The sequence below is a fragment of the Hyperoodon ampullatus genome, assembly GCF_949752795.1.
Source record: "Hyperoodon ampullatus genome assembly, chromosome: 12".
Taxonomy (NCBI): domain Eukaryota; kingdom Metazoa; phylum Chordata; class Mammalia; order Artiodactyla; family Ziphiidae; genus Hyperoodon; species Hyperoodon ampullatus.
Genome location: NC_136925.1, coordinates 31,381,561 through 31,407,090, shown reverse-complemented (window position 1 = coordinate 31,407,090; position 25,530 = coordinate 31,381,561). Strand labels below are relative to the sequence as shown.

General features: G+C 38.2%; 1 protein-coding gene across 1 annotated transcript; it reads left to right on the top strand.

The window, feature by feature from the left end:
* Window positions 1-1,556: 1,556 nt before the first annotated feature.
* On the top strand, window positions 1,557-24,753 carry COQ3 (coenzyme Q3, methyltransferase; the record flags this gene model as incomplete). Its single annotated transcript, XM_079716582.1, has 7 exons — window positions 1,557-1,665; window positions 11,349-11,475; window positions 13,987-14,139; window positions 16,950-17,049; window positions 20,053-20,295; window positions 22,791-22,950; window positions 24,172-24,753. The coding sequence occupies 7 exons, from the start codon at window positions 1,557-1,559 to the stop codon at window positions 24,390-24,392; spliced, it is 1,113 nt and encodes a 370-aa protein (XP_079572708.1). The 3' UTR covers window positions 24,393-24,753.
* Between the last annotated feature and the right edge of the window lie 777 nt (window positions 24,754-25,530).

Sequence of the window (25,530 nt, the reverse complement as noted above, 5' to 3'; positions counted from 1 at the left end):
AGAGTTTTCCTATAAAAGCACATAAATCTGCCACATTCTGATTATGGTAATGTTAAGATAAAATTATCTTAGGTTACCAATTTATTGAATATATGGAATTTTGTAAATACAAAAATTTACCAGTTAAACCTAAGTGGATGTAGTAGTGTTATCATTTCAAAGAGGTCAAACTGTTAGCTGTAAGGGAGCACTTAACCCTTAACTTGAATGAAAAAAGTTTATATAAAATTATAAAATTGAATTTCAAAGTATTAAATCTTTAGTTTTATAGCAAAATAAACTGTAGACTCTATGACACGTTTATGGGTGAGACCATGGGGATGATCTGAGAAATATCTCACAACAGCCATACATCGCATTATAGCTGCCTTTCCTCCAGTACAACTTGGGTTTAAGTGTCATTGGAAGAGCCTTTTATTGATATTTGTAGAGAAAAGTACTGCAAGCTAATTTTGCTTATCTGAGCCAAACTAGTGGGTATTCAAGAGGCTTTTGTTTCCTGTTGGTATTAAGGCAAATCACTGATTGCCTTTGTTGTTGAACTGAAAATGTAGTGGAGAGGCTCTGAAGCCCAGTGAGGGGAATCATTCAAAGAAAGTACACGTAAATCAAGCTCTTAGAACTTTAATCATACTTGCACTTTGCTTTTTCCTGGGATCTGTCACTCCAGCAGATATAACACATGCTAAATGTTCTTCTGTGCAGAGCTTTCTGCCTTCAGTTGGAGAGATGGTCATGCATCTTGAGGAGCTCCGAAGACAACAACTGAAAAATCTGCAACCACTCTTAGGAGGAGGTCAATATTTTACTAAGAAGCCATAAGGGAAAGACCATTACTGAGCAGTAAATTTGACTAATTCAAAGAACCCTTTACCAGTCTGATCCTGCCTGTTAAAAATGTATAATGATTTTGTTTGTCTTTGATGTTGGACATTTATTATTGTTCTTACCCAAGGAAAGGCTGTTACACATTTAGAAGTAAAATGTTAGGTTGCCTGTTGTAACCCTTAAGTGAAGTTTGCCTAGCCTGAGTGATGAACAGTTTCCTGCTACATAATGTGTGCCCTGTCGGGAACATTATCAAGTCACTCACAGAAAACAAACTTTCAATCTAGACTTCTGGCCCTCTGACATTTGAGTGCCTTGAAATGGGAAACAATTCTCTTAGGGAAGAAATGTTTCGGATCTTTTGTGATTATAAGTTTCGGTCAGTGTCTTACAGGAGTGTCCTTGGGAGACATCTGTTAAATATGAAATAATTAGAGCTACACAGGAATAAAAGCTAGATCACATAGCTCGAAGTGGTATCATGACTGATGGCTACTTTGAGGTGGTCATACAGGAATAGGTGTAATGGAGGATCTTTAAGTTTATGACAGTGGAAACATTCTATAGTTTAACTGCATGCACAATTTGACATGTTGAGCGTGAAGAATAACTACAGTCACACATCTATAACACCCATCACTGCGACCATGATTAGTTTGGCTCTCGGAAACTTTCTGTTGGGGATCTTTTGCGGGAGGGACCGGAAGAGGTGGATCCTTTCTGTCGTGATGTGGGGAGGCCGCAAGCTGAGCTCCTCCGGGAGTCGATATTTAGGAGCGCATAAGTCGGCGTTCCGGGGCACACAGGCAGGCTGTCCTCGCTTAACCACGTCGGCGGGTGAGTGTGTGCTTGGGGGTCGCTCGCACGCAGCCCACGGCGCGGGCCGGCTGTTCTGCGCAGGCGCAGGCGAGGGCGGCGGGCTGTCTCGGGGCTCCGCGCGGCGTCAGCCAAAGACCTGTACGTTGGGTCCTGGGCCTCGCTGTCCGTTGAACGCTCGGTCTGGGCTTTTACAGTCCCTTACCCAGAGGCTGGGAAAAATAGCTGAGAGCTAGCGGTCCTGGCCGAGGAGAGCGCAGCCTGCGGGCCACCGCCATGTATCCGGTGACCTTTGTCTTATTTTCATTGAGCTCCTTCTGCAGGAGCCGGCCGCCACTGTGCCGGCTGGAGTCTCAAGGTCATGTGCCTTTTTCCTTTGCCCCGGTGGGAAAGGACACCAGCTGTCTCATAGTTATTGGTCGCCTTTTATTGGTGTTTTTTTTTTTTTTTTTGCGGTATGCGGGCCTCTCACTGCTGTGGCCTCTCCCGTTGCGGAGCACAGGCTCCGGACGCGCAGGCTCAGCGACCATGGCTCACGGGCCCAGCCGCTCCGCGGCATGGGGGATCCTCCCGGGCCGGAGCACGAACCCTTGTCCCCTGCATCGGCAGGCGGACTCTCAACCACTGCGCCACCAGGGAAGCCCTTATTTGTGTTTTGTTTGCACGTATCTTGCCATGTTTCAGAATTTAAGGCAGCAATATTATTTTTTGATGAATAGGTTAATTCAACACATTGTATTGGCAAATAAGATCAAGAAAGTAACACACCGAACCTGATGCTTGTAGAAGACAGTTTGATTATTTAACTCCCAATATTAACCAGAACGTTAAGTTCATTTTTTACATGAAACTCATTTAACAAATACTGTTTGCCAGGCACTGGGAATATTTAAGGAAGTGATACCTAAGGACCTCTTTAAAAAAACGTCAGGATGGAACTAAGATCAAGCTATAAAGAGCAAAAACTGGGAAACTTAAAGACCTCCAATAGAATTGACAAGTTGTGGGAGTTCCCTGGTAGCCTAGTGGTTAGGCTCCCGGGATTTCACTGCGGTAGCCGGGGTTCAATCCCTGGTAGAGGAACTGAGATTACGGAAGCAGTGTGGCCTGGCCCAAACAAAAACAAAAAAAGAATTGGTAAGCTATTACTCTCAATAGAGTGAAAAATAGTGCAACCAATAAACATGATTTAAATCAACGTGTAGCCACATGGAAAATGATTAGATGTAGTGTTAAGAAGGTAAGTTACAGAAGACCTAAATAGACATTTCTCTGAGGAAGGCGTACAGATGGCCCACGGACACATGAAAATCTGCTCAGTATTGCTAATTATTAGAGAAATGCAAATCTACAATGCGGTATCACCTCACACCAGTAAGAATAGCCATCATTAAAAAGTCTACAAATAATGCTGGAGAGGGTGTGGAGAAGAGGAAGGCTCCTACACTCTTGATGGGAATGTAAATTGGTGCAGCCAGTATGGAGAACGGTATGGAGGTTCCTTTAAAACTAAAGATAGAGTTACCATATGATCTTGCATTCCCATTCCTGGGTATATACCTGGAGAAAGCTCTAATTTGAAAAGTTACATGCACCTCAGTGTTCATAGTAGCACTATTTACAATAGCCAAGACATGGAAGGAAACTAAGAGTCCTTTGACAGATGAATGGATATAGAAGATGTGGTATATATACACAATGGAATATTACTCAGCCATAAAAAAGTGAAATAATGCCATTTGCCGCAACATGGATGGACCTAGAGATTATCATACTAAGTCAGACAGAGAAAGACAAATATCATATCATTTATATGTGAAATCTAAAAAAATGATATAAATGAACTTATTTACAAAACAGAAATAGACTCACAGACATAGAAAACTTATGGTTACCAAAGGGGATAGTGGTGGTGGGGGGGAATAAATTAAGAGTTTGGTACTAACATATACACACTAATATCTATAAAATAACAAGAATCTACTGTATAGCACAGGGAACTCTATTCAATATCTTGTAGTAACCTGTAATGGAAAAGTATCTGTCTGAATCACTTTTCTGTACACCTGAAACTAATGCAGCATTGTAAATTAACTATACTTCAATTTTTAAAAAGGTAAAAAAAAAAAACTTACAAATCAGTTTGTATTACGAACTTGGAGATATATAGCGAGAATAGAGATACATCAAAATTTTAACAGTGATTATCTGAGGTGGAGTTGGTGATCTATCATTTTATCATTCGTTATATACTTTTCATAATTTTTTTCAGTAAATATGTCTTTTATAATCAGAAATTTAGAAAAGATACAGTATAAATATTTCCAAATTTTGGAAGTGAACATAGAAGGAATAAATATTTGGGATGAGGGAAACTTCTTAAACAAGATATTTAGGGAGCTGTCTGGAAATTGTCCAGTTTTAGAAGAAGTTGGAGTGGCCAAAGGACCAGCTTGAGTATCTGTGAGGAGGTTTCTAGGAAACTGCGAGGTGTTCCTTGAAAAGTACAGTGTGGATGGAAGGCTGGAAAAGAGGGCAGAGAATGGCCAGGGATAAGACAGACATTTTAGGCCATGACAAGTACACGAAAGACCGTGTACACCTCCTGGGATTGACTTTATCTTCAAGACAGTGGGAAATTACAGAACGAACAACATACTCAGACTCGTTTTTTAGAAATAACACTTGGCAGCTGTGTAGACAGTGGGTCGGAGGCAGACAAGACTAGGCTCAGGGAGGCCTTAGAGTAATCCAGACAATAAATGATGAATGCTGGAACCACGCCATTGGCACTGTAGAGGGCTTGTTCACTGTCAGCATGGTACCTGATAGGTGTTGATAAATGACTTTTTGAATAAATTAAATGAAAAATTTCCCCATTCCTTTAAAATTTCAAATACCAGAATGATCACAGAATCGAGGTAAAGAAGGAATTGGTAGCATTCTACTAATACAAACTTGATTAGTTTCTCTCAGTTATGGTGAGGTGGATTTTAAGGCTCTTAAGAATTCTGGCCATACTGATGACTGAGGGACTAATTTTCCAGAAATAGGGGAGGTGAGAGGGAGATTGGGGTCATCACTGACCAGAGAACAAGGACTGTGTTGAAATCTTTGAGGCTCAATTTCATGATCATACCTTACACAGTTGACCCTTGAACAACACCAGTTTAAACTGCACCAGTCCTCTTAAATGTGGGGAGTTTTCTTCCAATAAATATGTACTACAGTACTACACTTCCTGAGGTTGGTTGAATCCAAGGACGTGGAGCAGCAGATGTGGAGGGCTGACTGCAAAGTTATACCTGGATTTTTGACTGCATGCGTGCTTTGGCGCTGCTAACCGCCACATTGTTCAAGGGTCAGCTGTAAATCCTTATCTGTGTATCACAGTCTACATAATTCTCTGATATCTCATTTACCTACCTAAAGTCATAAGGGAGGTGATATGTGACCTGGGTCTTAAAAAATAATACAGATAGAAATGGTGGAAGAGAGAATAACTTGAGCTAAAGCCTAGAAGCACAAACTTTTTTTCTGAGGATGTTAAAATGAATTTTGGCCAGGCTGTGAGGTCCTATTAAACAAAACAAAATTTTAAAAACATAAAAAGCTCAGGAGAAAAATGTTCAGAGACTATGAAAAGACAAGACATGAAATATAAATGACCATTTGTCTTAGTCCATTCCTACTGCTACAACAAAATACCACAGGCTAGGTGGCTTATAAACAAGAAAAGTTTATTTCTCACAGTCCTGGAGATTGCAGAGTCCAAGATTTGGTGTCTGGTGAGTGCTCACTCCCTGGTTCATAGGTGGAACCTTTTTGCTCCCTGGGGTCTCTTTTTATAAGGGCACTAAACCCAATCATGAGGGTTCCACCCTCAAGGCCTAATCCTTCTCAAAGACCCCCGCCTCCTAATACCATCCCCTTGAGGGTCAGGATTTCAACATGTGAATTTGCGGGAGACATAAATATTCAGACCATAGCACCATTAAACTTAAAAAAAGACACTTAACCTCACTCATGATAAATTAAAGCTATAGTGAGATACCATTTTCACCTATTGGATTAACAAAGATAAAAAAGTTTGATAATACACTGCACAGGTGACTATCAAAGTATTATCAGTGTGGGGAAACCAACACTAGAAACTCATAGTTTCTAGTGAGATTGCAAATTGGTTCAATATCTAAGAAAGTAATTACCAATTTATAAATGCACATGCCAATTGACACAATTCTTGCGGTTTTACATACAGGTACTCTCAAAAAGAAATTATCTATGTAATTCAATCTTATGTTTTCGGAATAGCAAAAAATTAGAAATAACTTAAATAAATGTACATTAATAGGGCACTGCTTAAGGCAGAAATAGAGACACAGATGTAGAGGAGAAACGTATGGACACTAAGGGGGGAAAGTGCGGGGGGTGGGGGTGGAGGTGTGATGAATTGGGAGATTGGGATTGACATGTATACACTGATGTGTATAAAAGGATGACTAATAAGAACCTGCTGTATAAAAAGTAAATAAAATAAAATTCAAAAAAATATAGGGCACTGCTTAAATAAATGATGAGTTACAGCCATACAATGGATTACCTTGCAAACCTAAAAAAAAGGAAGTTCTTTATGCTCTATTATGAAAAAAATCTCCAAGATACATTGATAGGCGGAAAGAGCAAGGTGCAGAACAATGAGTATACTGTGCTACATTTTGTGTAAAATAAGAGAGAAATTGATACACAAAAATGAAATATGTATAAAATATCTGGAGGCTTACATGCAAATCTAGTAACATTGGTTGCCTGCAGAGAGGGAAGTTGGATACCTAGAGTCAGGGGGAGGAGAAGCACTTTGTAGTGTCCACTTTTATACTTTTTAATTAAAAATTTTTTATTTTGAAATAGACTCATAAGAAGGTGCAAAAATAATACAGAGAGTTTCCGTATGCCCTTCACCCAATTCCTCAGTGATAACATCTTACATAACCATAATACATTGTCAGAGTCAGGAAATTGACATTAGTATGATACCATCAACTAAACTACAGTCCTTCTTTGGATTTCACCACCTTTACATGCACTCATTGTGTGTGTGTGTGTGTGTGTGTGTGTGTTACCACACAGAGATTTGTGTAATAACCGCTACAATCAGGATATGAAACTGTTCCACAGTCACAGCGAAACTCTTGGCAATATTCCTTTATAGTCAAACCCGACCACCAACCTTAAACCTTGATCTATTTTCCATTACATTATATTATTATTTCCATTATAATTTTGCCATTTCACAAGTGTTATGTAAGTGGAATCTTACAGTATATTCCTTTTGAAAAAATGTTTCTGCACTCAACATAAATACCCTTGAAATCCATCCAAGTTTTTGCATGTATCAGTAGTTCATTCCTCTTGATTTCTGAGTAGTATTTCATGATATGAATATGCCACAGTTTGTTTAACCATTCATCTATTGTAGGATATTTTGATTGATTCCAGTTTGGGGCTGTTATGGATAAAGTTGCTGTGAACGTTGATGTACAGGTTTTTGTGTGGACTTAAGTTTTCATTTCTGTGGGATAAATGCCCAGGAATGCACTTGCAAAGCTGCATGATAAATATATGTTCAACTTTATTAGAAACTGCTAAACTGCTTTTCATGATGTCTCTACCATTTTACATTCCCACTAGCAATATGTGAGATCTAGTTTTTTCATGTCCACACCTGGTCCACACCTGGTAATATCAGGGATGGTTAAATTTTAGCCAATTTGATAGGTATGTAGTGGCTTTCATTTGCGTTCGTCTAATGGCTACTGCTATTTAACATCTCTTCATGTGCTTATTTGCATCTGTATATCTTCTTTGATAAAATGTCTGTGTCCTTTTTTTTTTTTTTTTTTTTTGCGGTAGGCGGGCCTCTCACTGTTGGGGCCTGTCCCGTTGCCGAGCACTCCGGACACGCAGGCTCAGCAGCCATAGCTCACGGGCCTAGCTGCTCCGCAGCATCTGGGATCTTACCGGACCGGGGCACGAACCCGTGTCCCCTGCATCGGCAGGCGGACTCTCAACCACTGCACCACCAGGGAAGCCCTGTCTGTGTCTTTTTATAATACCCACAGCCATTTTAAAATTGGATCGCTTATTTTGTTTTTCTGTGGGAGGTTTTTTGTTTTTCTGTTTCGTTTTACTGTTGAGTTTAACGAGTATCTATATATATTCCACATACAAGTTCTTTATGGGATATATGTTTTACAAATATTTCCTCCCATTCTGTGACTTGACTTTTTTTTTTTTTTTTTTTCGGTACGCGGGCCTCTCACTGTTGTGGCCTCTCCCGTTGCGGAGCACAGGCTCCGGACGCACAGGCTCAGCGGCCATGGCTCACGGGCCCAGCCGCTCCGTGGCATGTGGGATCTTCCCGGACCGGGGCATGAACCCGTGTCCCCTGCATCGGCAGGCGGACTCTCAACCACTGCGCCACCAGGGAAGCCCTTTCTTTTTCTTAACAAGGTGTTTTGCCGAGCAAAAGTTTTAAACTTTGATTAATTCCAATTTAATCAATATTTTCTTTTATGGATTGTGATTTTGGTGTCAGATGTGAGAACTCTGTGTGTAACCCTAAGTCAGGAAGATCTTCTCCTATATTTCCTTCTAAAAGTTTTATAGTTTTGCATTTAGATGATTTTGAGTTCAGTTTTGTATAAGATGTGAGATTTCAGTCAAAATTTTCTTTTTTGTCTATGATGTCTAATTGTTTCAACACTATTTACTGAAAAGACCATTCTTTCTCCTTTGAACTGCTTTTGTTTTTGTTTTTTGTTTTTTGCGGTACACGGGCCTCTCACTGTTGTGGCCTCTCCCGTTGTGGAGCACAGGCTCCAGACACACAGGCTCAGCGGCCATGGCTCACGGGCCCAGCTGCTCCGCGGCATGTGGGCTCCTCCCAGACCGGGGCACGAACCCGTGTGCCCTGCATCGGCAGGCGGACGCTCAACCACTGCGCCACCAGGGAAGCCCGAACTTTTTTTTTTTTTTTTTTTTTGCAGTACGCGGGCCTCTCACTGCTGTGGCCTCTCCCATTGCGGAGCACAGGCTCCGGACGCGCAGGCTCAGTGGCCATGGCTCACGGGCCCAGCCGCTCCGCGGCATGTGGGATCTTCCCAGACTGGGGCACGAACCCGTGTCCCCTGCATCGGCAGGCGGACTCTCAACCACTGCGCCACCAGGGAAGCCCTGTGCTTTTGCACCATTGTCAAAAAATCAGTTGGGTGAATTTTTTTTTTTTTTTCCTCTGTCTGGACACTCTTGTTGCATTGATATTTCAGTCTGCCTCTCCTCCAGTACCACACTGTCTTGATTACTGTAGCTCTATTATAAGTCTTAAAATTGGGTATTTGATTTCTGTAATTTTATTCTCCTTTTTAACATTGTTTATTCTGTCTCTTTTGATAGAAATTGTGTCAAACATATAGATCAATTTGGGGAGGATTTATGTTGACTCTTCCAATCCATGAACACAGTATGTTTCATCATTTACTAGGTTGTCTTTGATTTCTTTCATCAGTGTTTTATATAAATTTTCAGCATACAGACTCTGAACATGTTTTGAGGGATTTATACAACAATGGAAGTATTCTTTCTTGGACTGATTTTAAAATTTATTTATTTATTTATTTACTTTTGGCTGTGTTGGGTCTTCGTTTCTGTGCGAGGGCTTTCTCTAGTTGTGGCAAGCGGGGGCCACTCTTCATCGCGGTGTGCGGGCCTCTCACTGTCGCGGCCTCTCCCGCCGCGGAGCACAGGCTCCAGACGCGCAGGCCCAGTAGCCGTGGCTCACGGGCCCAGCCGCTCTGCGGCACGCGGGATCCTCCCAGACCAGGGCCCGAACCCACATCCCCTGCATCGGCAGGCGGACTCCCAACCACTGCGCCACCAGGGAAGCCCCTTGGACTGATTTTAAATAATAGAGCATTTTGAATTTTGCTTTCCAATTGTTCATTGTTAATGTATAGAAACAGTTGACTTTTTTTTTGTGTTGAATTTGTAGTCTGTTACCTTGCTGAACTGACTTATTCCAGGAGCTTTTTATTTTTATTTTTTAAAGATTTCTTGGGATTTTATACATAGACAATCATATCTGCAAATAGGGACCATTTAATTTCTTCCTTTCCATTCTGTATGCCTTATATTTCCTTTTCTTGCCTTATTGTACTGGCTAAGATTTTTAGTAGTACGTTGAATAGGAGTCATGAGAATGGGCATTCTTGCCTTGTTCTTGATTTTAGGTGTAAAGCACTTAGTCTATCACCATTAAGTACTTTGTGAGCTATAGAATTTTTATGGGTGTTCTATCAGATTGAAGAATTTCTCTTCTATTCTTAGTTTGCTGAGAATTTTTAGTCCTAAGTGGGTGTGGAGTTTGTCAAATGTTTTGTCCACATTAATTAGTAAGCTTATGTGTGTTCTTCTCTCAACTATTAACATGGTAGATTACATTGATTGATTTTCTACTCTTGAACTAGTGTTGCATAGCCAGAATAAATCCTACTTGGTTATGCTGTATTTTTCCTTTTATATGTTGCTGGATTCTGTTTACTAATTATTGAGAATTTTTGTGTCTGTTCATGAGAGAAATTGGTCTGTGGTTTTCTTTGCTGTACCATCTTTGTCTGGTTTTTTGCCAGAGTAATTTGTCTTCTTGGTGGATTCTCTCTCTCTTTTTTTTTAATTGAAGTATAGTTGATTTACATCTATATATGTAGATTTATATATAGATGTAAATCTATAGATTTACATCTGTATATGTAGGTTATTACATGTATATATAACCTATATATCCTATATATAATCTATATATCCTTTATAGGTTATTACAAGATATTGAATATAGTTTCCTGTACTATATAGTAAATCCTTGCTGTTTTATCATAATGTAATGTCCCTGGTAGTTTTCTTTGCTCTAAGGTCTACTTTGTTTAAATGTTTATTGAACAACTGAATGTTCTGCATCAGAGTAACTAGTTCATAAAGCAGGTCCCTGTGTAAGTTGGAACACATAAACTGAATGACTGTTTATTTTAGGAGATACATATGTCTATAAGTGCACATTTTTTTTCCTCTGTAAAATGTGTTGAGCATACATAAATATCCATTTCATGTAGCTAACATGAAAGTGACATAATTTGAACTGGTTTTGATAAATAATCTCAAAATTAATATTACCCTAGTTTGTGGGAATTCCCTGGTAGTCCAGTGGTTAGGACTCTGCGCTGTCATTGCTAAGGGCCCGGGTTTGATCCCTGGTTGGGGAACTAAGATCCCACAAGGTGTGTGGTGTGGCAAAAAAAAAAAAAAAAAATACTCTAGTTTAAAAGGTAATGTAGTTTTAATTTGAATATCATTTTTAAATAATTTTGTGCAGCATAATGTGTATGTAAAAACAAATGGCATAAAAAACTTTACCATAGGCATTACTTATTTTTGATGATTATTATTTCAGAAATATCTGATTGGAGTTAGATGGCAGAATGCAAGATTTTTATTTTATAATTTAAAGTAAAATCCAAAATTAAGGGGAAAAACCCTTTTGTTTATCAACTGTAATATAAGATTGCTGTATAAAATAGTTTCTTCAACTACATGCATATCAGGGATTCATACTGTGCAATGCTTTCTCTAGACATTTAATTTTCTTTTTTCAGCTTATTCAAAAAATCAGCTCAGTTGGACTCTACAAATTAAACCATCGGTTTTCAGTGAATACAGAATCATGTGTTTCAAATCCTATAGCATGACTTTTGCCTGCCTGAATAGGATGAAAAGTTACAGGTAAGTTTATTCATTACTGTGGCAAATATTCACATAATTATGTGCAATAATAGTTTAGTATTGATTGTGTTTAATAAACTTTGTCAGTATAGCTCATGTGGTTTGATTAAGGTAGCTTTTATTTATTTAAATATTCTTATTTTTCCAACAACTTTTAAATTTGGGAAACCCACAGAAAATTTGTAATATAGTATACATTTAGTGCATGCCTTTCATCCATATTTAGCGATAGCTTTTATTTTTAATGCAAGACTATATTACTCAGAGAACTACTTTTTACTTCCTCATAATATCCTTATGATAGGACACAAATAACTCAGTGCTTAAATCATAAACGATTTGGGTGTAACATAAATATAAGGTGGCTAAGTATACATTCTAGATAGTAAGATTGAATCAAAGTAATATCTTTATGTATTCATATATTAGAAACCAATTTCTAACTTTGTGAAAAATATTGCATTGGGTTAAGGTATGAGCTCTGTTTTCCAAGTGCATGCTCCACTTCTCATAGATGAACTGGCTCTTTTAAGATTGGCTGTCTGTAAAATAATTCTTAGTCAACTGAGCAACCACCTACTGTTAACTATTGTAAGTTAGTCCTTTTTAAAAAATTTTTATTTTATTTATTTTTGGCTTCGTTGGGTCTTAGTTGTGGCATGCGGGATCTTTCATTGCGGCACACAGGCTTCTCTCTGGTTGTGGCGTGCAGGTTTTTTTTTTCTCTCTAGTTGCGGCGTGCAGGCTCCAAAGCACGTGGCTCTCTAGTTGAGTTGCGTGGGCTCAGTAGTTGTGGTGAGGGGGCTTAGTTGCCCCATGGCATGTGGGATCTTAGTTCCCCGACCAGGGATTGAACCCATGTCCCCTGCGTTGGAAGGCAGATTCTTTACCACTGGACCACCAGGGAAGTCCCTGTTAGTTAGTCCTTGATTACTGAGGCTTTGCATGAAGCATGAAAAAGAGGGTAATATTCATAAAATAATATTAAAGAAGAGTGATATTTAACTCTTAAAAGGATATTAAGTAATCAATATAGAATGTACTCTATGTAGCTTAGAAAAACATAGTAAAAATTTAAATGGCATTACCTATGCTAATGTAACAACCTATTCTCTTTTACCCAAGAGCCTCTGGAGGATTTTCCTATCATGTACTTTGACATGGGACCTGGTGTAGTGTCTGTCTGATCCCCATTTAGTCCCTGTTTGATTCCATTTGATTAAAAAATATATTTACGTGAATTATATACTTTTCTGGGCCTTCTCCTTCAGATTATTTATTTGACAAATATTTCCCGAGCACCAACTGTGTTTTAGGAACTGTGCTTGTCACTAGGAATAAAATGGTAAGCAAGACAGCTTATGTTCTAATGGAGAGACATGATCAACTAATCACATAGGCTCACAAAGAAGTACAGAGTTGTATAGGAGTTAAAATAGGACAGTATTAGATGACATTCCATTTAAACTAAGGTCTAAAGGATGAGAAGAAATTAATTAGGTGTGTAGAGGAGGGAAGGGAGAATGTGAGAACAATGTTCCAGGCAGAGGGAATGACATGTCCAAAGTATCTGGGGAATGAACAAGCATGGCCAATTCAAACAACTTAAAGAAGGCCTATGTGGCTGGAGTAGGGAGGACGAGGAGAGTAGTGGGAAGTGACTTTGGAGAGGGAAGAAACTGGGGACCAAATAATTCAGAATATTGTATGCTATGCTAAGGATTTTGGTCTTTCTCCCAATGTCACTGGAAAGCCATGGAAGCATTTCAAGTGAGAAAATAGCATAATCATATTTATATTTCAGAACACTCACTCTGGGTATTGTGGGGAACAGATTAGAGGGGGATGAAGTCCTAAGCAGGCCAACTAATTAGAAGGCTAGGACAATAGTTCAGGCAAGAGATGACAGGAGCATGGATTAGTATGATCAAGCAGTAGAAATGGAGAGAAGGCTGAGGCATCTGAGTTCAAATCCTGGCTCCACCACTTAATCTCTCTGAGCCTTCCTTTTCTTGTCTGTGCACTAGAGATAATAATAGTACCTACCTTATGGAGTTGCTGAGGATTAAATAAGATGACATATGACATATAGGGATTTCTTAAACAAGCAGTACCTGGCATTTAGTAAGTATTCAGTAAATAGTTACTACTTCTACTACTACTACTACTACTACTACTACTACTACTACTACTACTACTACTACTACGTGACCCAAAAGGCCAAGTTTTATAAAGTTTCATTTTTGTTGTAACTTACTTCGAAAGCAAATTAATTTGTTTCATCTGTGACTATATATATATATATGTATATATACACACATATATACATATATATATTTATTTATAAGCAATGTGATTATAAGAAAACTTGTTTTGAAGCATCAAAAATGAGTGATACATGTATTTAGAATCTAATAAATTTCAAATTAGAATATCTTTCTACTTAATATATCCCATGTTGCATTTTTTTAAATGGCAGTTTTTGCCTGGCTCTTCCTTCTGACCTCTTAGACTCCCTTGGACAAGACTGTACAGTACTTCCCGGACCACTGTAGACAGCAGTGAGGTGAAGACCTTCCTGGCCTTGGCGCACAGGTGGTGGGACGAGCAAGGAGTATATGCACCTCTTCACTCTATGAACGACCTGAGGGTGCCGTTCATTAGGTAACATTACAGAAATTCTAGGCCTTTTAAAATACAACTCTTTTCAATAATTCATTTTCTTTCGAGTTCATTTTTCTCTCGGTTTATGCCTAGGTTCAAAATGCTGCATTTTAACTTTGCTTTAGAAATTAGGGAGATTCTCTTCAATGTCCATTGTTTGACACTATTTATTTTATTTTATTTTATTTTATTTTATTTTATTTTATTTTATTTTTTGCGGTATGCGGGCCTCTCACTGTTGTGGCCTCTCCCGTTGTGGAGCACAGGCTCCAGACGTGCAGGCCCAGCGGCCATGGCTAATGGGCCTAGCCACTCCGCGGCATGTGGGATCTTCCCGGACCGGGGCACGAACCCGTGTCCCCTGTATCAGCAGGTGGACTCTCAACCACTGCGTCACCAGGGAAGCCCTAAATATTTTTTTAAATTTGTTTTACATATTTATTTTTGGCTGCGTTGGGTCTTCATTGCTGCACACAGGATTTCTCCAGTTGTGACGAGCAGGGGCTACTCTTCATTGCAGTGCACAGGCTTCTCATTGTGGTGGCCTCTCTTGTTGCAGAGCACAGGCTCTAGGCGTGTGGGCTCAGTAGTTGTGGCTCACCGGCTCTAGAGCGCAGGCTCAGTAGTTGTGGCACACAGTTTTATTTGCTCCACGGCATGTGAGATCTTCCCGGACCAGGGCTCGAACCCATATTCCCTGCACTGGCAGGTGAATTCATAACCACTGTCCCACCAGGGAAGTCCCGAAACTATTAATTTTTTAATAGCATCACTCGAATTCTACACCGTTTCATAAATTGAAGTATTTTTGGATATTATCGAGTTAATTAAAATTAAATCCATATGAAAAGGAATTAGGGTCCTATGGCATCAAGGTCATTTTATAGCATCTTTGGCCTTTAGGCAGTTCTGATAAAGAGAATAGTACTGAGAAAGTTCAATTCAACAAATATATATATATATATTTTTTTTTTTTTTTTTTTTTTTTTTTTTGCGTTACGGGGGCCTCTCACTGTTGTGGCCTCTCCCATTGCGGAGCACAGGCTCCGGACGCGCAGGCTCAGCGGCCATGGCTCACGGGCCCAGCCGCTCCGCGGCATGTGGGATTTTCCCAGACCGGGGCACGAACCCGCGTCCCCTGCATCGGCAGGCGGACTTGCAACCACTGCGCCACCAGGGAAGCCCCCAACAAATATATTTTTGAGAACTTAACTTGTACAGAGCTTGGGGGCTAGAATTTGTAAAAGCTACTGAGATATTCATCATTCAAAACACAGTCCGTGTGCTTCAGGAACTTAGAGTTTGCCATGGGAGATAAAGGCAAGGGTTCATCAGACTCCACTTATCAAGACTCCACTTATCAATTGTTCATTCGTTCTTCTGTCCATTTATTTATTTATTTATTAAACATTTTTGAGCAGCCGACATGGGCAAGGCACTGTGATAGACACAGAATATCAGATTCAGACTGCCCTCGAGGAACTTCCTGACTGGTTTTTGCTGGTTTTATCAGTGCAGCAAAAAGGAAAATATTGGCACATTCTTATTACCACTGAATTAGTGGATCATTGAAACACTAAGGCAGAGAAAAGCAGAAATGTCATTCTGTTAGGCTAGATCAGTGGTTCTCAAGGTTAGCCCTGGACTAGCAACATCAGTATCACCTGTGATCTTGATAGAAATACAAAATTCTCAGGTCTCACACTGGACTTACTGCTTTGGGGAGTCAGCAGTCTGTGTTTTCCTTCCAGGTGATTCTGATGCACGCTCAGCTTGAGAACTACTCTGTTCCAACTAATGTGACATTACTAGTTAGACATCACACTAAAAAAGACCATCCAGGGCAGTACAAATTATGGTTAGAAGCTTAGATTTTATTCTGATCATAATTAAAACCATTGAAAGGAAGCAATGTGATCTAAACTATGATATAAAGAAGTCATTTTGGCCATTGTGTGAAGAATGGATTGGATTTCATTTGAAATGGGTCCTTTCTGTATATTATAACGTCCTGAAATTAACTACTTAACCACTATCTAGGTTTTTCTTAGAAGTCAATTAATTTGAATAGCAATAAAAGATTTCCTAAGATGTCCTTATTATATGACATTTATTTTAATATAAGTATAATTAGAATTTGTATGTAGTCCAACTTAAAAGTTTAGTTTACGATACTGTTAGCTATATATATCTGTGTGTGTATATGGGTGTGTATGTGTGTGTGCTTACATTTGTGTATGTGGTAAAATATTGCTATGATTATCTTAGAATTAAGTTTACTTGATTTGGATGCCTGTTTACATGATCATGAAAACACCACTAAGAAGATGAAAAGTGACTCAATTTAGAAGGGAATATAGGCAAATTCTGAAAATATAGATCTCCAGTCTGCTTCTGCTAAACCCTGTAAAATAACCTATTTGTTGCTGATATGAAATGGGTCTAGCAAGTACTAGCAACATAGCTAATAATACCTCAGGTGACATGATATCTCAAGTGAATAAAATTAGGTTAATCTAAAGTAGATTGTTTTTAAAGTTTTTCTTTAGATTATTACTAAAGTAATAGTTGTCATAATTATTACTAGATTATTTCAAGAACTTTACTTTAAACCTCCTGCTTCTGATTACTAAAAATATCTTATAAATTAAGCATAATGTCATTTTATGCTGAAAATAAAAGTTTTTTTACCCCCCAAATCAATAGTCTATTTCAAAAGAGAGTTTAATATTTCTTTGAAAATTATGCACTTTTAAGACTTAAGATAAAATTAATAATTTGTTTTTATATATTTTGAATTTTTTTAAAAGAGACAATCTTTTAAAAACAGTTGCTGATCACCAGCCAGGAAAACCTTTGTCTGGGATGAAGATTCTTGATGTTGGCTGTGGTGGTGGATTGTTAACGGAGGTAAGTGATTTACAACTTTCCTGCCATTTTTCTTTTTTTTTTTTAAAGGGAACTTTATTTTTATTTATTTATTTATTTATGGCTGTGTTGGGTCTTCCTTGCTGTGCGGGCTTTCTCTTGTTGCGGAGCATGGCCTCTAGGTGCGCAGGCTTCAGTAGTTGTGGCACGCAGACTCAGTAGCTGTGGCTCTCGGGCTCTAGAGCGCAGGCTCAGTCGTTGTGGCGCACGGGTTTAGTTGCTCTGCGACATGTGGGATCTTCCCGGACCTGGGCTCAAACCTGTGTCCCCTGCATTGGCAGGCAGATTCTTAACCACTGCGCCACCAGGAAAGCCCAACTTTCCTGGCATTTTTAACTGGGAAAAAAAAAAATTGAGAAAAAGTGGGCTTATGCCTCTTTTATCCTTTTAACAATATTGTTCATTTTAAAAACAGGAAGTGTATAATGTTTTTAATATTTTTATGATTATAAACTAGTACATGCTTTTTACTTTCTTAAAAATATATAAGTATTTCAGAAAATTATAGTGAGGAATTCTTTTTTTTACACAAAAATGGGGCACTGGTAAAAATAAATAAATGGGACCTAATTAAACTTAAAAGCTTTTTCACAACAAAGGAAGCCATCATCAGACAAAAAGGTAACCTACTAAATGGGAGAAAGTATTTGCAAATGATATGCTTGATAAGGGGTTAATATCCAAAATATATAAACAGCTCATACAACTCAACATCAAAAAACAAACAACCAGGTCAAAAAACAAACAACCAGGTTAAAAAACGAGCAGAAGACCTGAATAGACATTCTTCCAAAGAAGATATACAGATGGCCAATAGGCACATGAAAAGATGCTCAACATTGCTAATCATCAGAGAAAGGCATATCAAAACCACAATTAGATACCACCTCACACCAGTCAGAATGGCTATCATTAAAAAGTCTACAAATAACAAATGCTGATGACGATGTGGAGAAAACAGAACTGTAGTACACTGTTGGTGGGAATGTAAATTGGTGCAGCCACTACAGGGAACAGTATGGAGGTTCCTCAAAAAACTAAAAATAGACCATATGACTGAGCAGTTCCACTCCTGGGTATACATCTGAAGAAAACAAAAAAACTAATTCGAAAAGATACACGCACCCCAATGTTCATAGCAGCACTATTTACAAGAGCCAAGATATGGAAGCAACCTAAGTGTCCATCAACAGATGAATGGATAAAGAAGATGTGTCTCTCACACACACACACACACACACACACACACACACACACACACACACACACACACACACACACACACACACACACACACACACACACACACACACACTGGAATAATAGCCATAAAAAAGAATGAAACTTTTGCCATTTGCAACAATGTGGATGGACCTTGAGGGTATTACACTTAGCAAAATAAGTCAGACAAAGACAAATACTGTATGTTATCACTTATGTATGGGATCTTAAAAATAAAGCAAACAAATGAATATAACAAAACAGAAACAGATTCACAGATACAGAGAACAAACCAGTGGTTGCCAGTGGGGAGAAGGAAGGGGACAGGGACAAGATATGGGCAGGAGGATTAAGAGGTACAAACTACTATGCATAAAATAAATAAGCAACAAGGATATATTGTACAGCACAGGGAAATATAGCCATTATTTTATAATAACTTTAAATGGAGTATAATCTATAAAAGTATTGAATTACTATGTTGTACACCTGAAACTAATATAATATTGTAAATCAACTATACTTCAATTTAAAAAAAAAGCACTGGTCATTTGGATAGTTTTGGAAATTTTATTGTCTCCTCTCTCCCAAGATATTAGACAATTTCTGCTGGTTTAAATGCACTGATAAGCTGTCCTTTTGCACTTGCTTCCGTATCAAAACGTAACAGAATTTTGCCTGCTTTGGGGGCTCTCCCCTTCTTAGGTGCTCTAGAGTACTTCTCCCTGTGAACAATACTTGCTTTAGCTGACAGAATATTTATGCCCTACAGTTCTATTTTGTAATCTCCTATCAACACAATAACTTTTTGTTTAAATGCTGCATCATAATCTTTGCTTGAAATATATTTTAAGCAAACAGTGCAGGATACAAATGTAAGTGAAGATACAATGGTGTGTGTTACTGTCAAGGTCATAACAGCCAAGTTGACAGTGAGGTTAACAGAGGCCTTTGATACATAGCTAAGTTTCCATATGCACAGAAAATGTGTTCTTCATATGGCAGTGCGCTGGTTTCTCTTGACATCAATTATAAAATTTCAAGAAATGTAAAATATGTGAAAATACATCTCTTAGAATCAAGAATATGAGGTGTATCAAATTGTAAATTAGTACAATTTTACTGTATGTGTTCTATGATCTTCTCCGTGGATTATTACAGATTTATGTCTCTAACGTTAAGATAATTTGTTTTATACTTTTAACTTATTAACTAAAGAATTATAAAATAAATGCTATGCAGTTTTGATCAAAACAAAGGCTGTGTTTAAAAACCTGGGCAAGTCATGGGAAGTGACTGAATATAAAGGCTGAAAGAAGAATTAGCTACGAAGAATCGTTTTTAGTCAGTCACAAGAGAAACTATGGAGAAAAAAATGTGCTTTAGAGAATTTGAGTATTAGAAAATTTTGCTCTTTTTACAATGACATGTTACATTTATTGCACTTTAAATATGTTAATACTGTACTGTGTGCCTATAAATATATCTAGAGAATGTAGACAAAAATTTCCTCACTATTCTTAAGCAGTTCTTGATAAGTTTTGTTGTTGTTGTGATTATTGTTCTCAGTTTTAAGCTTTTTATTATGGAAATTATCAAACATGTACAAACTAGAGAAAATGGTATATTGAACTTTCGTGTACCCATAAATGATCTCCAACAGTTATTACCTCGTGCCTAATCTTGTCTCCTTTTTGAGAAGCTTTTTCTTGCTAACGTGTGTTCTATTTTCTTCCTGAGGGTAATGTTTTTTTATGCCATTAGCCTCTAGGGCGGCTTGGGGCTTCAGTTATTGGAATTGATCCTGTGGATGAGAACATTAAAACAGCACAGCACCATAAATCATTTGACCCAGTCCTGGATAAGAGGATAGAGTACAGAGCGTGTTCCCTGGAAAAGATTGTGGAAGAAACTGCAGAAACATTTGATGCTGTCGTAGCTTCTGAAGTTGTAGAACATGTGATTGATCTAGAAATGTTTATACAGTGCTGCTGTCAAGTGTTAAAAGTAAGACTTACAGAGTTTACTTATTTGTTTTTTCTTTTGAGTTTGTGTATGTATCCATAGCAATAAATGTTTTATAATATTTGAAACCAGAAAGACAGGATGAGGGGACCGCATCTCTACTGGAGATTACTTCTGCCTCTCAGCCTGCCCTCAATATCTGGGGTTTTACAGATCCAGTATCTTGATGTCCAGGGATCTTGAAAAATGTTGGTGCTAAACACTGCAATACAAACAATAGATTTATAGTGGTATTTTTCTTTGGTATAGTCTGGATTAATTACCTAATAGGCATTGAATGACAATTACTAAGAAATTGACTTGGATTAATACTTAAAAATAAAAAACCATTATTAGCATAAATTGGTTAGCCAGCATTTGTTAAGTTGCTCTGTATATGTGATATGTGTAACAGTTATCAGCTTATAACAGAATACTTCATACAAATGATTTCATCAGATCTTACCTACAACCAGATGAGGAATGTAAGGCAGGCATTGTGACCTCCTTTGACCCAATGAAGATCAGAATCTGAGAAGTGTCAGAGGTCACATGGTCTTCAAGTCAAAGGTCACTAGGCACTTAAGTAGGGTTTAAGGCTACATCTTTTTATCTGCTCAGCAGCATGTGGGACCTTCCTGGACCAGGGCTCGAACGTGTGTCCCCTGCATTGGCAGGCGGATTCTTAACCACTGCGCCACCAGGGAAGTCCCTACATTATTACGCTTATATAATTTGACACAGTCCTCTGAAGGTGGTTCCAAATTTTCTTTTAATAAATATTTCCAAAGTAGTAGTAGTATTATTACTATATCAACTCTGTTGTTTATGTATTCAAGAGGTAACTCCCTAAGGTCAAGAGCTAAAAGAATTAAATGCTTAGCCTTTATCTAAATAGAGCTTTTAAAAAATACTTTTTGTTTTAAAATAATTTTAGATTTATAGAAGGGTTGGAAAGATAGTACACAGTTTTCCCACTGTGAAGGGTGGTGAAGGGTGCCCTTCACCCAGTCTCCCCTACTGTTAACATTCTACATAATAAAGGTAGGAACTGGGGAGAGGCAGGTGTGGCAGAAAGTCAAAGGCGGCACTCGCTTTTCTGCGGCAGTCCTGCACTTGCATGCCCCAGAGAGTGAGCGCCTCCTTGGATTTTGTGCCCTCAGTACCTCACTTGCCCCACCATACTCCTAGCCCTGTATGTAGCCCAGTGTAGTGTCTCAGTCAGTGTGTACGGATGGAAGTTCTCACATATATTAGGGATACTGGCATCGTGGAATTTAAAACTAATTTTTGCTTTAATGGAAAGCCTATTTTTAAAAAAATGACCAATGCTCATCACTATTTCCTTAGAGTAAGATTTTATGAAACACAGATTAGATATTTATAAGTAATTTTTCCCTTAGCTCTACTGAGATATAATTGACACGTAAGTGATTTTTAATGAGATATTTTAGAATACTAGAGTTTTACAGAGAAAAGTTATAATGTGTAATGAAGTAGTGTCTGATATTTTAGTTTTAAGGGCACATCCCAATATTTCAGGGCCTTCTCATCATTTTTATTTTTGGTTTAGAGTGGTATTTGAGATATTTTCATACATATATATCTTAATATGATTATTTTGGAAGGGGTCTTTGGCATTTCATCTCCATCAGGTGCTAAGGAGAAGGTGTGGAAGAGACATTAATGTTCTTGCCATTTGTGGGAGTAGATACAGGAAACACTATAAATATAGTCACTGAAAAATGGCAGACTAAACAATCCTGTAAGTGGTTTGCCTTCACTGAAGTTCTTATCTTGATCTCTTTATATTCTTTATACTAATGAAATCAAAACAAAACAAAACACTTTCGTACCTTAATCATTAAGGCTTTTGTAAGAGAACACCTATTGGCCTTGCCAGCCTGCACAAACCATGGGGCAGTGTGCACTGTACCAAACAATTTAGGCAGGCTCGGCACCCAAAAAGAAAGCAGTGTTGACACATTAAGACATCAATGTGGACATGTAACAAGGAAGAGCAGCCGATCTCATTTCTATATTTTTATTATAAATTATTTGATATGTACAAAAGAATGTATAAATATAAACATAAATCATAGTAATGTATGATTTTAGGAGTTAGTTGTAAGCACTGTTGCATAAACTCAGTACGCGCATCTATAGTGGACTGCCCATAACAATGAACTTCCCGAGAGAAAAAAAACCTCTATTTTGGTAGATTATATTTTATTCACACTTGTGGGTTTGTGTTTTGTTTTTTTTTTTTGGCCGCGCGGTGTGGGATCTCAGTTCCCCGACCAGGGATCAAACCTGTGCCCTCTGCACTGGGAGCATGGAGTCTTAACCACTGGACCCCCAGGGAAGTCCCCATACTTGTGTATCTTAACTGCACTTAAATTGTTTGGAAGGAAGGAGGAGGGTGGGGGAAGCCAAGCCTTTATCTAACTGATACTCCTAACATTTAAAATTTTACTTCTACACATTTTTATTTTTAGCCCGGTGGTTCTTTATTCATTACTACAATCAACAAAACACAGCTGTCCTATGCCTTGGGAATTGTTTTTTCAGAGCAGATTGCAGGTATTGTACCAAAAGGTACTCATACATGGGAGAAGTTTGTTTCACCTGAAAAGCTAGAGAGCATTCTGGAATCAAGTAAGTATTAAAATTTTTTCCAATTTCCAAGGCCTAACTGAACTTTTAATGTGCCTATAATTATTAATCACATAACCTAGCACTTAATGAAATAGGCCACTATTCTTTGGATGTTGGTTTTCTCTCCTCAACTAGATCATAAATGCCTTGAAGTTAGGATTAAGTATTACATCCACATTTCCCGCACCTATGGACCAAGCAAATCATAGATGATCAATGAATACTTTTTGGCTGTTTAGTCCTCACCTGTTTAAGGATGAGGTACAAATGTCTTTTAGTTACACATCCTCAGTTTGTCCTATTGAGGCCGTGCTTGAATCAGCTTATTCTACGTATTACTTTTCCTGATTCCTTCATAGTCAGATATATTTTGAACTTCCTTGTCACTTTTTTTTTTTTTTTTTGCGATACGCGGGCCTCTCACTGTTGTGGCCTCTCCCGTTGCGGAGCACAGGCTCCAGACGCGCAGGATCAGCGGCCATGGCTCACGGGCCCAGCCGCTCCGCGGCATGTGGGATCTTCCCGGACCGGGGCACGAACCCATGTCCCCTGCATTGGCAGGCAGACTCTCAACCACTGTGCCACCAGGGAAGCCCATCACTTTTTATGTAGCGTTTTATGCTAGTTATAGCATGCCTTATAGTACGGTTATTTAGTTCTTAACCTCTTTCTGGCTTGAAGGCAAGACTCTCCTTTTTGTGCTCCCCACAATGCCTAGCTCTGCTTTACACCTCGTGAGCACTTGATTTACCTGTTGAATTCCTGTCAAGTAATAACACTTGTCAGTTCATTTATTTGGCATTTGGTATTCCTCTTAGGCTCATGTGTGTCTCATGCTTTTTGTTCATATAACGGTATATCAATAAACTTGATTTTACTTTGAATAATATTATCTGTCCAATGAAATGTGGTAATTTCTTCTCTGCAAGTAACTGTTGAAAATAGAGTAGAAAAAATATTTTAAAGATGATTGGAACAGTCAGTTGTTGGCAGGTATTTTCTAAAAACAGCTAGCATTTATTGAGTACTTACCAAATTCCAAATACCATGCTAGAGTTTATGTTCTGCTGCAGTAAAGAATGAGCTGTACATGGCTACAAAGTATTTGCGCCTATTGAGTTAAGAATCCTTTTTTAATTTGGAGAGTTGCATGAGACTCTTGGCATGTGGAAGGTAAATATTTATTAAATATGCTCTGTCTGATTTTTTTTTTTTTCTCAGACGGTCTGTCAGTTCAAACTGTGGCAGGAATGCTCTACAACCCCTTCTCAGGTTACTGGCATTGGAGTAAAAATACCAGCCTTAATTATGCAGCTCATGCCGTGAAATCCAGCATTCAGGAACACCCAGCTCCTGCCGAGTTTGCTTTAAAGGAGGAAACAGAAGAGCTCCGAAATGAAACCTCCACCAACTCAGGTGTGCATGAAGAGCTGAAGAAATGAATTGTTTCTAAGGACAGTAGTAAAATGGCTTGAAAGTCTGATGTTTACAAATACACAAAATATACCATTTGTCTTTTGAGACAGGATCATAAAGAAAAGAAAGTCAATAGAAAGGGCTAAAACCTTAGATAAAAGCTTTTGTTGTTTCATCTAATAGCTACCTTCAAGGGATTAGTCTATGTATTAAAAAAGTTTTCATGAGGTATTATGTGATCTAGGAGTTTAAGTTTCTCAGCCTTTGTTATATAAATAGGGTATACATATTTCACTTCATCTTACAGATTATATGATATTTTTCCCACGTGTATGCACATACATATATACTGTAATGTTTTAATTTAAGTAAATTTGTATCATCTAGGTTCTTCTTTATTTGGTTTTAGTTACAGGCAGTTATGCTTCTGACTGGTTTTATTTTATACCACATATTTAGGAAGATAAAATGTCTTTTTTCCTTTAAATTTTGGTTTTTGGAAAGCAAATTGATTGTTAAATATAAACTGGGTTTGGTCAAACATTAGAATCAAGGAATTCAGATTATGTTGGACATTTTTCTCTGTACAGTTCTATAAATGTTTTGTGGTGCCTTTTTTAAGTAGAAAAGATTTTTGAACTCAATTTAAGAGTTTAGTTATGGAAATTTTCTTTTTCGGCTAACATTTTGTAATTAGAGGGACTCACTTGAAATATACTTTCACGCCTCTTGAAGTATGTGATTTTTTGGCTTTTTCTGAAAGTCCAGAATGTATAAGGACTTTGATAGAGGGTGTTGACCAAATATGAGAAATATAGGTTGAACGCCTGTGACTCATATAGGAAGTCAGCTTTTACTTTCTAGCCTTTCTCACCGTTTTTTGTTTTTGTTTTTGGCTGCACCCCACTGGACCATGGGGAATTCCCTAGGCTTTCTCAATTTTAAGCTCATAAGCTTTCTGTATTTCTTTGTCAGTGCCTGTTGGATTGGGCTCACCACGCAAACAATTCCCAACCATCTTACCTTATCATTTGCTTGTTCTCAGTGGCATTCCAGGGAGGAAACTGAAATTAAAAGGGTTAAAAGAAATTTTAACTTCAGTTGCTAATGTCTAATTAGGACACTAAAAATCAGGAGTTCCCACTGGGTTTCATTTAAAAGTTT